The sequence below is a fragment of the Armigeres subalbatus genome, chromosome 3 (assembly GCF_024139115.2).
Source record: "Armigeres subalbatus isolate Guangzhou_Male chromosome 3, GZ_Asu_2, whole genome shotgun sequence".
Taxonomy (NCBI): Eukaryota; Metazoa; Arthropoda; class Insecta; order Diptera; family Culicidae; genus Armigeres; species Armigeres subalbatus.
Genome location: NC_085141.1, coordinates 152,313,064 through 152,326,516, shown reverse-complemented (window position 1 = coordinate 152,326,516; position 13,453 = coordinate 152,313,064). Strand labels below are relative to the sequence as shown.

At 41.4% G+C, this 13,453-nt stretch overlaps 2 protein-coding genes across 5 annotated transcripts in view; both read left to right on the top strand.

Moving 5' to 3' along the window:
• LOC134221018 (zinc finger protein 92-like) overlaps window positions 1-13,453 on the top strand; it is an 80,968-nt gene that overhangs the window by 44,167 nt on the left and 23,348 nt on the right. The window lies entirely within an intron of this gene.
• On the top strand, window positions 5,853-9,414 carry LOC134221020 (uncharacterized). 2 transcript variants are annotated; one of them, XR_009982169.1, is made up of 4 exons: window positions 5,853-7,173; window positions 7,247-7,738; window positions 7,831-8,802; window positions 8,867-9,414. XR_009982169.1 is itself a non-coding variant. In XM_062700195.1 (3 exons), exons 1-3 carry the CDS (start codon window positions 6,315-6,317, stop codon window positions 8,106-8,108), a joined length of 1,629 nt encoding a protein of 542 aa, XP_062556179.1. In that variant the 5' UTR covers window positions 5,853-6,314; the 3' UTR covers window positions 8,109-9,414. The 2 variants fall into 2 exon arrangements, 1 of the variants encoding a protein (XP_062556179.1); XM_062700195.1 differs by having other exon boundaries at window positions 7,831-9,414.

Here is a 13,453-nt window from a genome sequence, read left to right as displayed (position 1 = left end):
AGTTATGGTGAAGTTTGGGTGATTTCAAGGGCAAATTTGAATATAGTTTTCGTTTCATACGTCTCCTTATTTCCATATTATAATATGTATGTGGTTTTGTTTGTCTTCTATTTATATTTAGGAATCGTTCAAAAATGGCATCGGGGCCTTGGCGAAGGCGGGTGGGGGTGTCGATTGTCATAATTTGATCGATCGATCGTCATAATTTGATCGATCGATCGTCATAATTTGATCGATCGATCGTCCAAACTTGATTATAACATAATGTATTATGCTTATTTTACAGAAAAACAAAATTGTGAACAACTTCGGTAGATAGGAAATGGAAAAAAACGAAGTTACCGCCTTCAGTATATCTTGATTTAATCGAGAAAGGCATCGTCACCGCTAGGTGGATTAATTTGGGTTTTTTTATTAGCTAATATAGCCTTTATTACCTCTATTGGCTAAAACAAAAGATATTTTAGTTACTAGACAAAGATTGTCGCTGTCGTCTCTGTCCGGAACATCTTTTGCTGGTGAGGATAGGGGAGCTAAATGTCAAAGAAGGAAAATCCATACGATTTGACAGCTTGATACCCAACATGTTCCGGACAGCAGAACAAAGGGAACCGAAGCGACAATCTTTATCTAGTAACTAAAATATCTTTTGTTAAAACTATCCAGTTTTTTCACGAGCGGTAATGGCTGCCAGCTTGCCTGCAGTTTAGTCTCTGATTTGACGTCTGTGGAGGTCAACTGCACCACCACTCCGAGCATTCTGACCAATGTGGCATATAAGAAGGTGCTGATGAAGTGAATTCTGACGGAAGCTATGGCAGAGTCAGGACATCGAAATGGAAAAACAGCGTACGGATTCGGATCAATTGTGGAAAGAAAAGAGTACACGCGAGAAATCACTTTAGAACTATTTATTAATATAAACTTAAAAAAATTTCACCCGGACGCGGTAGCGGTTACCTCACGAATGAAGCATCTGTTCGTTGGTGTCTCTCTCGCACCTCGTTTGGCTCAATGTATGTTAGGCACACAGGTGTGCATTCAAACGAGGTATGGTTGAAGTGGTAATCGTTGTACCGTTCCACACTCCTCCTCAACGTTTTACAGCTTCACACTTACTTTACTAAGCCTAGCATCTCGGTAAAGCGTCCATGCTTCTCCGGACCTAGGGGTTTTGTCATAACGTCAGCGATCATGATGTCTGTAGAACAGTACTCCAAGACGATGTCTCCTTTATCGCATAACTCCTGAATGAACTTTTCCTTCGTACTAATGTGCTTCGATCGTCTATTCGTTCGCTCTGTCTTAACGAAAGCCAAGCAACCTTGATTATCTTCCTTCAATATAGCTGGAGCTTCAAGCGGTTCACCAAAATCGAATAACAATTGTCGCAACCATATAGTTTCTTGGCAGGCCTCCGACAATGCAACATATTCTGCCTCCATCGATGATAGCGTAACACATTGCTGCCGGCGACTGGCCCATGAGATCAGACCACCGTGGTAATAGAAAGCAGCTCCTGATGTTGACCTTCTACTGGCAGGATCGCCCGCCCAATCGGCGTCAGAGTATCCGACTAATCCTTCGTCAGTAAGTCCGCCCAAACGCAAACAATAATCCTTTGTTGCCTTCAAATACCGCAAAACACGTTTGGCGGCGGTCCAATCTGCTTCGTTTGGGTCCGAAAATCTTCTTCCAAGAATAGACGTAGACACGGCAATATCCGGACGAGCAATAACCGATACGTACAATAACCCTCCACCAAGACTTCTATACTTGGTCGGATCATTCAGCTTTTCACACTTATCTTCAACTTTCAGAAATCCCGGATCCATCGGCGATCTAGACACTTTAGCTTCACCCATCCCGTTCTTCACAATTAGCTGCTCAATATAGCTCTTCAACCGGATTTTGTAACACTCTTCTTCATGTAGCACTTCTAGTCCCAAAAAATGGCGAACTTCGCCGAGATCAGTCAATTCGAACTCTTTGCACAAATTGTTTATGATCTTCTTCACTTCCAGTACTGTGGATGCAGCCAACAACATATCATCCACGTAAACAAGCAAAAACACTTTGTTTCCATTCTCTTCTTTAACGTATAAACACTGTTCCGCTGTGGACGACTTGAACCCATGTTTGGTAAGAACACTCTTCAATTTTGCATTCCAGCATCTGGCCGACTGGCGGAGGCCATAAATGCTTCGTTTTAGGTGGCAAACCAACTCCTCCTGTCCCTGAGCTATACTACCAGGCGGTTGCCTCATAAAAATTTCCTCCTTCAGAATTCCATTGAGGTATGCGGTCTTTACGTCGAGATGCTTAACGATCAGCTTCCGGTTTGCAGCAATGGTAAGAAACATCCGCAAACTAGCTTGGCGGGTCACCGGAGCAAAAACTTCATCGAAGTCCACCCCGAACTGCTGAGTGAAGCCCTGTGCTACCACCCTGGCTTTGAATTTGACCACTTTATTGTCTTCGTTGCGCTTAACCTTATACACCCATTTGGAACCTACTACTTTTCGACTTTTAGGCAATGGTACCAATTCCCAGGTTCCGTTCCGTTTGTGAGAGCCTAGCTCTTCTTCCATTGCATCACGCCATTCTTTACTCTTCACAGCATCCCTGTAGCTTAGTGGTTCTTGCACCGCACATGCTGCTATTCCGACGACGTAGTCTTCAAGGTGCTGAGGATTCACACCTTTGTTGGCTCTTTTTGATCTCCGAACATCATCCCCTCTAGCAGTTTCATCTTCTGGTGCATCAAAATACAGTTCATTGGTGTCATCATCAGTTTCTCCATCATTGAATTCCTTCTCAAGCGGCTGCAATTCTGTTTCCCCAGATTCATCCTGATCAATATGCACAGGGAAGTCTACCGATGATGTTCCGTTCCCGAGTTCAACAAAACGGGCATCTCGGCTGATTGTGATTGTAGCAGTCGCAGGATCCACAAATCTATACCCCTTGTGTTCCATGGCGTACCCCACAAACACGAGCTTTCGAGCTTTCCGATCGAGTTTGCTCCTCTTCACATCCGGAACGTGTACATATGCAACACTTCCGAATACTCTCAGGTGTCCCAGATCTGGCTTTCTTCCCCACCAAAGTTCAAAGAGAGTTTGGAACAGACCTAGACGGCAGTCGGTTCTGAAGATACGTTGCGGTAAGAACAGCTTCTCCCCAATACCGTTTCTCCAGACCGGAGTCAAGGAGCATGCACGTTGCCATTTCGGTTATTGATCTGTTCTTTCTTTCGGCAACGCCGTGAGACTGAGGGGAATATGCAGTAGTATACTGCAAAGTTATACCTTGTTCCTTGTAAAAGCTCCGAAGTTGCTTATTTTGAAACTCTCCTCCACCATCGGATCGCACAACCCTAGGTTTCCGTTCAAAATTTGTCTCAGCCCACCGCACATAATCTATAATATTTTGGGTTGCTTCTGACTTGTGTTTCAGTAAGTATGTCACAGTACACCTACTGAAATCATCGATTATATGCATCACGTATCTGTTTCCGCTAGGGGTCACTGTTATCATTGGACCGCATAGATCCGTATGTACGATATCAAGTACACGGGCTGATTTTCTTTCAGTAACTTCCGGAAAAGGGACTCTAGAGGCTTTCCCTTCCAGGCAACATTCACAGATCAATTTCAACCCACAGTCACTCACCTGCATTCCGGTTGCAAGCTGTTCCTTACCGATGCGCTCTGCAGCCGCCCAATCTCGGTGACCTAGGCGCCTGTGCCACTGATGCTGGCAGTTCTCCTTATGCTGCCCTGATGTTGCTTGCAACGATGACTCTGCTATTCGGAGATGATACAGCCCACCATGGCGGGAGCTTGTCGCCACGACTGTACCACCTTTCACTATGCTGCACCCTTCTTTATCAAACTTCACTTTTAGGTTCTTCAGCGTGAGCCTCTCTACAGAGATCAGGCTTGTCGACAGTCCTGGCACATATTTCACATTTTCCATTTCAATCTTCATTACTTCACTATTGCCATCGATTCCGAATAAAACACCAATGCCTTCCCCAAGAATCTGGGTTTTGTTCCCATCAGCCATGGTTATCTAACCACCGGCAAACTCATTTAGGGATGTGAAAAACGACTTATTGTTTGTCATGTGCGCACTGGCACCACTGTCTATGATCCAAGACTGACTTTTCCCCCCAGACACTACGAACGCAATTCCTCTGGTGTCACTTTGCGCCGTTTTTGCTTCCACTTTCTCGTTCTTACTCTTAAACGCACTCTCGTCATCTTTCTTCAGCAATCGGCAATTTCTTCGAAGATGTCCCGTCTTTTTGCAATTGTGGCAAATCCGAGATTCCTTAACACTTCCCGAACCACTACTCGATTTGAATTCAGCGGAGCGCATTGCCTTCCCCGAGCTGACTGAAACACTATCTCGCTCAACCCGCCGCTGGTATTCATCAACGATTTTTGATTTTACCACATCGATCGTAATATCACTTATAACTTAATATCACTTATAACTTAAAAGAGTTACACCCGGACGCGGTAGCGGTTACTTCACGAATGAAGCATCTGTTCGTTGGTGTCTCTCTCGCACCTCGTTTGGCTCAATGTATGTTAGGCACACAGGTGTGCATTCAAACGAGGTATGGTTGAAGTGGTAATCGTTGTACCGTTCCACAAATTCAAGCCTTCTAATATGTATACCACATTGATCAAAATGCTCGGAACGGTGGGTGCAGTTGACCTCCACAAACGTCAAATCAGAGACTAACCCGCAGGCACGCTGACGGCCATTACCACTCGCGGAAAACTGGATAGGTTCGCTCCAGAAACGTTGTTCATAGATAGATACTCGCGTAGAGTGAAGCCGAAAGCACCAAACAAACCGTGAAACGCGGTACCAAACGAGCAAACACTCAAAATAATTTTCACTTAAGAGTTACATGAAAACAGATGCGGATATTTTCCATCTAGTTTCGTTTGTAGAAGTTAAATGATTTGTTAGTGATGGTACTCACTGCTCTCAATTCACTAAAAAATGTAATTAAATTTAAGTGAATTGAAATTTCAACAAACACATAGATTTTAAGTGAATTGGAGTAATAGTTTGTGCAATACCGGTGTGAGTGATAATAATTCCCGTCCACTAGAGGCGGACGGGACCAAAAATAGAGTTATGAAATATTTATTTCATGCTCAAAGGCTTATTTTTGTAAATTGCTCTCATGATGTTTCTGCACAATTTTTCATTAGCGATTGATGCAAAACATAGACTTCGGTCTGAGTACCCCACTCAGTGGCGTAGCCAGAAAATTGGTCTGGGGGGGGGGGGGGGGGGTTTTCTGAACATTTTTTTTTTCGAAAAAAAAAATTGCTTCCAAAAAATTTGTCTCTGCAGGGCTGGTAGCAGGTCACTTTTTAGTGACTTGGTCACTATTTTGAGGCTGGTCACTATTTAGTCACTATTTTCAAGCCAAGTCACTAAAAGTCACTTTTTTTCACAAAAAGTCACTATTTTCAACTATTTTGGGCATAATAAAAAGCATGAGTTTTTCTTTCGGTTCATCGAAACTAACAGTTTGATTTTGTTTTTCGAACAGTTTGGTAGAGCTTGCGTCGCTATTAGAACAGAATAAAAGAGCGCGATATATATATATTTTCGCGTTGATCTGTCCTCATGCCGGTGGCTCTTGCATTCATATATACTCAATCCAGTTGAAACCCGAAATTGGGTGCTAGCTAAATTGGATTTTTCTCACAATCCGTACGTTAAACCTAACTTCCGGTGCGCTGAATAGCGCTTCGCGATATGAAAACAGCGCACCACTTCCGAAGTTAGGTTTAACATACGGATTGTGAGAAACATCCAACTTCGCTGTCCCCCAATTCCGGTTTTCAACTGGATTGAGAATAGCGTTGTTTAACAGTAGCCTTGATGCTCTGGTCACAAAGTATAGGCCACTGCATTATGACGTCACCGAAAGGATTTTGGCAATTCAGCGAGTTTGCTTACATAATGTTAGAAATTTTTTTGCTTCCGATGGGAACAAAAACAATCGATACTCACTTCCATCCGTTTTGGATTCGTACTTTTGCTAATACGTACGTCCGGGTAATTTTCAATTGTAAACAAGCTTTGTGAACTGTCAAAATGCATTGGTCCATTTGATGCGCTATGACAGCAATTTAAAACCTTCTGTATTCGTTTGAGTGATCCGTTCCCGGGGGCTGGTTCTGTCTGTTCTACTGTCATGTGAGCACACAAACACACTTTCAAGCTTTAGTGAAAAAAATAACTCTAACCTGCTCAGTGAAATTTGAATTTAAATGTTTAAATCATTATTTTGCATTACAAATATCCGCTTATCGTCGTTGGTAACTATATTATTGTTTTATGAGCTTAGAAAAAAATTACTACGTATAATTTTCTATTGTAGCGAAAGAATGGGAAAGTGTACGTTCCGAGTAGAGTGGCTGAAAAAGATCGATCCTAACGGCTGCCAAGTTTCGGATTGGGCACGCAATCACGGCGACACGGAGGTCTTCTGTAAGGTATGTTCCAAATCCTTCTCGGTGGCGAAAGGATTTCAAGCCCTGGAGCAGCATTCATTGACGGACAAACACAAGGACAACTGGACAGGACGGCAAGGGCCGTCGCAATTACGATTGTGTTCCGAGAAGGACGTTAAAACGAACCAACCTCAGTTGTCAGGTATCGGCACCGGTCCAAAAGTTCAGCTCTTCAGCCCACGTGATTCATCCGCTAAAGCTGAGCTTATTTGGCTGCTCAAATGCATCGCTTCCGATTTTCCGGCCGCATCTTGCGACGGTATAGCCGACATATTTGCAGCGATGTTCCCAAATATCGATGTCTCCGGATTTTCGTTGAGTAGAACCAAGGCCCGATATCTTGCGACCGAAGCTTTGGCTCCATATTTTCGGGAATCGTTGCTCAATGACGCGAGGAATTCAATGTTTACCCTGTGCTACGATGAGACCACCAACTCGGCTGGTAAGAAAGAGCTCCAGACAGCTGTTCGATACTGGTCATCGTCTAAATCGATGGTCAAGGTGATGCATCTTCAAACGTTTTTTATTGGCTCGGCCAAAGCGGAGGATATCCTCGAAAAGTTGCTTGAAGCAATGCAAAATGCTTCCCTCCCACTGAAGAACTTGATTATGCTAGGTATGTACATTTGTTTGATTTTATTATAACCAAATCTTAAGTTTAGTCAATACGTATTTTTATTGTATTATAGGGAGCGATGGTCCCAACGTCAACAAAAAGGTGGAACGTCTAATGAACGAGCGAATAATGCAGGAGCGTGGGAAATCTCTTTTATTGATTGGAAGTTGCAACATCCACATTCTTCATAACGCTTTCCTCAAAGGAATCGAGGAGCTTGGTGAGGATGCGTCGGAGCTGGTTTATTCTGTGCACCATTTTTTTCACGGATGGCCTTCGAGAGAAGAAGATATGGAGAAAATTCAAATCAATCTGGGACTCCCAACCAAACGATTCATAAAACATGTTTCGTCCAGGTGGTTGACTCTGGAAGGAGCGGCAGAACGGCTTCTTGAACAATGGACTGCTCTCATCGAATATTTTTTGAACTTTATTCCGAAGAAGCATTCTGCTTTATCGAAAAGCTCAGGGTATTTGAAGATTTACAGGCTTCTTACCAAAAAGACCATGAAAGCCGAGGTGTTATTTGTATCATCCAGTGCGCACATCTTTACGAAGTTCACAGGTATATCTCAAACATTGCATTTTTTAAAGTTTTGCAAACAACTTATTTTTACTATTATTGTTGGTTTTATTCAAAATGCTTTTAAATTGCAGGTTTCTTTCAGAAAGAAGAGCCTCTGGTCCATATCATGTACACCGAAATCGATAAACTGGCGCGAACTCTTATCGGCAGGGTTTGTAAACCGGATGCATGCTCTCCAAACACGACGCCCACCGAAGATATTTTCGATAAACTGGAAAATCTTTTGCCTGTTGAGCAGATTATTGTAGGATCCGATGTAACTGCAGAATTATCGACAGTTAAGGAGGTAGATAGAGGGAACTTTTTCTCAGAGCACGAAAGCACTATATTGCTGCTTGCAAGCATGTAATTCAAAAATCCGGCTTGAGAATTGAATTCCTGAAAAGCTGTCAATGCCTACAACCTCCCTTGCGCAAATCACCAGCTAGTTCGGGTGATATCGCGCAGATAGCAAAGAAGCTTCCTCTTGACGTGAAAACGGATGTACTGATTGACGAGTGGAATTTATTGCGACATGAAAAGGACGAACTCGGAAGTGAGAGCGGTCGAATTGATTTTTATTGGCATCAGTTTCATGCGAAAAAAAATTCACGAGGAGAAGAAATGTATCCTTCAGTGAATAAGGTCACGAAAGCGGCACTGGCGGTGTCACATGGGAACTCTGATGTCGAACGCGGATTCTCTTCGTCATCCAGAATTCTGACGGATGACAAAACGTCAATGAGCGAACGCACACTCGATGCTCTTATGACTATCAAAAGTTATTTGAAGCTATACGGAAATAAAGTACACCAGATCCCTATCACCAAAGAACTTCTCTCACTTGCCTACAAGGCCTACCAAAGTTACAAGGCATATCTGGAAGAAGAAAAGAGGAAGAAAGAAATAGAAAGTGCTCGTAAACAGAAGGAAGCAGAGAAGATTGCCGATGCAGAGAAAAGCAAGAAGGAATTGAAAGGATTGAAATCTAAAATCTGTCAAGAAGAGGACGATCTGAAAGCAAAGCGAAAGGAAGAGGAAAATAAGCAACGAACTGCAGATAAGTATGTTTTTCATGCCATGCTATTTGAACAACTTTTGCTATCATTAACAATTCGATATCTTTAGGTTATTCAATGAAGCCAACTCGAGACTTAAGAAAGCCATTGAAGCGAAGAATATGCAAGAGGTAGAACTTGCGCAAGTTATGTTGGAAGGAGTATCCACGATTCGGAAAGAGCAAGCATCTCAAAAACGAACGGCGGATTCATTACAGAAAAGTCTGGACAAGAAAAAAGAAAGTTTGATTACAACCTTTTTTTTCCAAAAAACCAAAAAAAAAAATGAAACATAAAAAGAAATGCACTCGCGGAAGCGAAACAGTCGCTATGAAATCGTAAGTTGTAAGTCATAAGTTTGATTTATAAGTACGTTTAATGTTCGATAAATAAACATTGTTAGTTGTATAATCACTATAACCGTCATCTATCACTAAGGTGTTGTTGAATAATTGTGAACCACTATTTGGTTCCATTTTGAGCTAATTTTTAGTCACTATTTGGTCACTTTTTTCGCTGCTATAAGTCACTATTTGGTCACTATTTTCATCTTCTTAGTCACTAAAGTCACTATTTTGAATGTCAATGAGCACTACCAGCCCTGTCTCTGGGGAGGGTTTTATACCCAAAACCACCCCGTGGCTACGCCACTGACCCCACTCATATATTTTTCATTGATTCGTGACAAGCAGTATTCACTCGAAAAGAATATAGATATTGTTTTCTATGTTTTCATTTAAATTTCACTACATTTCTTTTTGGTATGCATATGACATGTGAGTAAGTTTTATTAGACTCAAGTAAGGTCGTCATAAATGTAGATTTTTAAAGCCTACCTGATGTTTATAGTGGAAATTAAGTGACAATTATTTTGAGTGAAGTAAACAAATATTACCAATTGGTACACTAATAAAAATCCACACATTTTTATTGGCAAAAATCTAAAGAAATTTACAAATAAATTTTATGTGTGCGTTAATAACCACCCACTATAGGAGAATCCACATAAAAGTTATTAGTTAATAAGAGTTATGTGTGTTTCCACATATATGCTATGCGAATTCACATAGTAGTTATGTGGGAAATGCTATAGTCAAAATTTATGTGTGCCACACATAATGGATATGATTGGGTTTTTGTCAGTGTAGTAAATGCGAGATAAGTCTTGTAATCAACATTATAGAAATTATGGAAATTTTTAAAAAAATAAGTAAATGAAGCTGTTTTTAGAGTTCGCTTTGCAATTTTATATATTGCATTTAATCATATTTGTGGTTGCATATATGGCAATGGTGCTAAAGGAGGCAGGATATATGGTTGGAGCAAAAAAAACAACTCCTCATACTGAGAGTCACTTCAAGTTCTCACAAATTTCTATGTTGCCAATCGCGCAGGATTTTTTTGTCTACTAGCCGCGAAGCCAGAATTGCTTCTATTCTCTTCGCGTGTCTTTATATAATAACATCGTCTCTGGTTAGCACGAGCACATAATTCCGAGCGTTGCTCACCTGATCCAAACGGTACGTCACCAGGTTCGAACAGTTGAGTGACTCCAGCTCGTCGTCTTAATCGGCGTCCGATTTCAACCTACCGTAATCTTCTCTCGAATAATCCGGCTTCTCGTAATCGTGACTGTGGTTCAGCACCTGGACGCCTGTTTTTCATTGTTCGCAACATTTCCAGCTGACCGAGGTCGTTTAGAAACCGCAGGAATGAGCGATGAGGACCGATCGAGCGAGGAAACCACTTGGCATAACACATTTTGTTGACGTCAGCAGACGAATAATCGGATGGACGACTGAACGGAGAAGGAAGTTCTGAAGTTGGTCCATCACAGTGCTGTCATTCAGCTACGGAACCAGACATTGGACATAGCTGCGGGCAGCTATATAAGCCCTAGGATATCAAGCATCCTTTTCTTACGGCATAGTGTGATCAGTTCACTGCGGACCGATATAGATGAACACTCGATAACACTAATTATAATGCAAGAATTTTCCTCTATAAAAACCTGCATGTATCCGCAAGTAGGCCCCACCAAAGCGACCGTGTGCCGCTCAAAGCGCACAAGCCCAAGTCCTGGTGTTAGGTGGGACGCTAAACAGCCCTGACACGACGGCCCTCCGACGAGACAGGAGGTTTGCGCAGGCCCAATAAGCCGCCAACCAATCATTACGAACAATAAATATAAGAGATAATGCGACTCGATATAATCGCGTCGAAGTCGGACGCCGCGGCTTAACATTGGGCGGCAACAAGACGGTAGACTAGCCCAAGAATACGCGCAGCAGCTGGAAGTGGCACTCCCAACGGAAGAGCAGCTAGGCGCAACGTCTCTTGAAGATGGTTGGAGAGATATTCGATCCGCCATTGGTAGCACCGCACAGTGTTTTATTTCGTCATTTTCACGATCGAAATACAAAAACTCGAAAAGTGTTGATTTTGGATATAGGGTTTGTTCACAGAAGTTTCAAGATATTTAGGAGCGCATCTTTCGATAAAAACAGTTTGATGATTAATCCCCCTAAAAGTTAGTTGAGAAAATTATTTTTCCACCAGAATGAGATAGACACGTAGTGTCTTCCGCAAAGTTGAAGCAAATGTTAATACGAGCAACTTTGCTGAACATCCCGAGTTTCTATCTTTTATATATTACAAACTTAAGACGTTTTATGTAAAAACCCCATAAAAATCTATTTTTTTTTCATTCTAACTGTTTCAAATGATTTTTCCCATTTTCCGTCTCTTCTACAAAGTTGTTAAACATGCAAAATTACATGTTTTTGCTGAACATTGTAACATTCCATCTCACATACAACAAAAGTTATCTTTAAATTATACAAATTCTAAGAGGTATTTCCACTTGTGATTACTCCCTTAATTGCAAAAAGTCGCAAATTTCTTCACAATATGCTGAAAATCGCTTATTTCATTTTTTTTACTGACATTGAAAACTTTTGTCGACAAGAGTCTTCTCGAATGCTGTGTTAAAAACTTGTAAACCTATGAAAAATCATAATATTTGTATAACTTTTGTTTTATAAGAGATAGAAAGTTACAATGTTCAGCAAAAACATGTAATTTTGCTGGTTTGACAACTTTGTAGAAGAGACGGAAAATGTGAAAAATCATTAGAGTTAGTTTAAGTTAAGAGAAAGATTTTAAGGGGATTTCCACATGAACCATGTTATGTTTGTTATATAAAAAACATGTAATTTTGCTTGTTTAACAACTTTGTAGAAGAGACGGAAAATGAGAAAAATCATTGGAAAGAATTAGAATGAAAAATTATATTTTTATGGGGTTTTTACATAAAACGTCTTAAGTTTGTTATATATAAGAGATAGAAACTCGGGATGTTCAGCAAAGTTGCTCGTATTAACATTTGCTACAACTTTGCGGAAGATACTACGTGTTTATCTCATTCTAGTGGAAAAATAATTTTCTCAACTAACTTTTAGGGAGATTAATCATCAAACTGTTTTTATCGAAAGATGCGCTCCTAAATATCTTGAAACTTCTGTGAACAAACCCTATATCCAAAATCAACACTTTTCGAGTTTTTGTATTTCGATCGTGTAAATGGAGAAATAAAACACTGTGCACCGCAACCGCTGCACTTGGCACGGTGCCCCCGGATCAAAGAAACGACTGGTATGACGGCGGCTGACTTTGCAATTGCGGCGCCTTTTTCGGCAGCAACATAATGATTTCGTTTAATTGAAAATTTGAAAAACGTGAATAGAACACTTCTGGGGACACCAGAGAGTTTGTTCTAATTCGCTCCAGATTCAAACTAGAATAGTTGTCGAAAATTTCACTCTAACGCTCAGTTCTATTTTCTGCAGATTTGATTCATTTCATTTATTTAGTCTTCATCTAAACAGATAACACTGAATCAACCGAATCAACCCAGAGTCTATTATATATAGAGTTGCGAAAAGAGTGAAGCTAAATCTACCTATTGAACTGTCAAACCGTCTACCTATCGAGCAAAGTAAACAAATGCTTGTTGGTGAGGCGGAAGTATTGTTATCGCCTAATGATTATTATGGCGAATTAAAACGCATGAATTTAAATGTATTAGATTTGATCTAGAAACAGCTTTGAACTCTGTGGGTGACTAGGTAATTGAATTAAAAAGCTTTAGAAGTGAACGCTCCCGCGAAGTCACTTGAAGGGTTGAACAAAAGTGAAAGTTGGCAACAGAATAACAAGAGCATCATTCAGAATAAGTGTAAGAAGATCCTCTATATAATAGACTCTGAATCAACCATTTGACGCCACAATACACGGTTCGAGGCCGCATCTCTCCATCCTCGAATACGCCCCACTCGTCAAGTCAAGTCGTTCTGCACCTGGTCTGCCCATCTCACTCGCTGCGCTCCACGTCGCCTCGTCCCTACCGGATCGGAAGCGAACACCATCTTTGCAGGGTTGCTGTCCGGAATTCTTGCAACATGCCCTGCCCATCGTACCCTTCCGGCTTTAGCTACCTTCTGGATGCTGGGTTCGCCGAAGAGCTGGGCGAGCTCTGCAGATTCGAACCACAATTGAATCACGAGATTCAAATATTTTTCAATTGTTTTGGTATATGAATGCGTCATTTTATCTACGGATCAATCTACGTTGCAATTACGGTGCCTTGCTTGGCAGC

Excerpts from the sequence above, each read along its gene's own strand:
- LOC134221020 (XM_062700195.1), top strand. The coding sequence starts at position 6,315 with ATGTTTAAATCATTATTTTGCATTACAAATATCCGCTTATCGTCGTTG. Across the intron at positions 7,174-7,246 it reads GAAGAACTTGATTATGCTAG|GGAGCGATGGTCCCAACGTC; the intron begins GTATGTACATTT and ends ATTGTATTATAG. Across the intron at positions 7,739-7,830 it reads CATCTTTACGAAGTTCACAG|GTTTCTTTCAGAAAGAAGAG; the intron begins GTATATCTCAAA and ends TTTAAATTGCAG.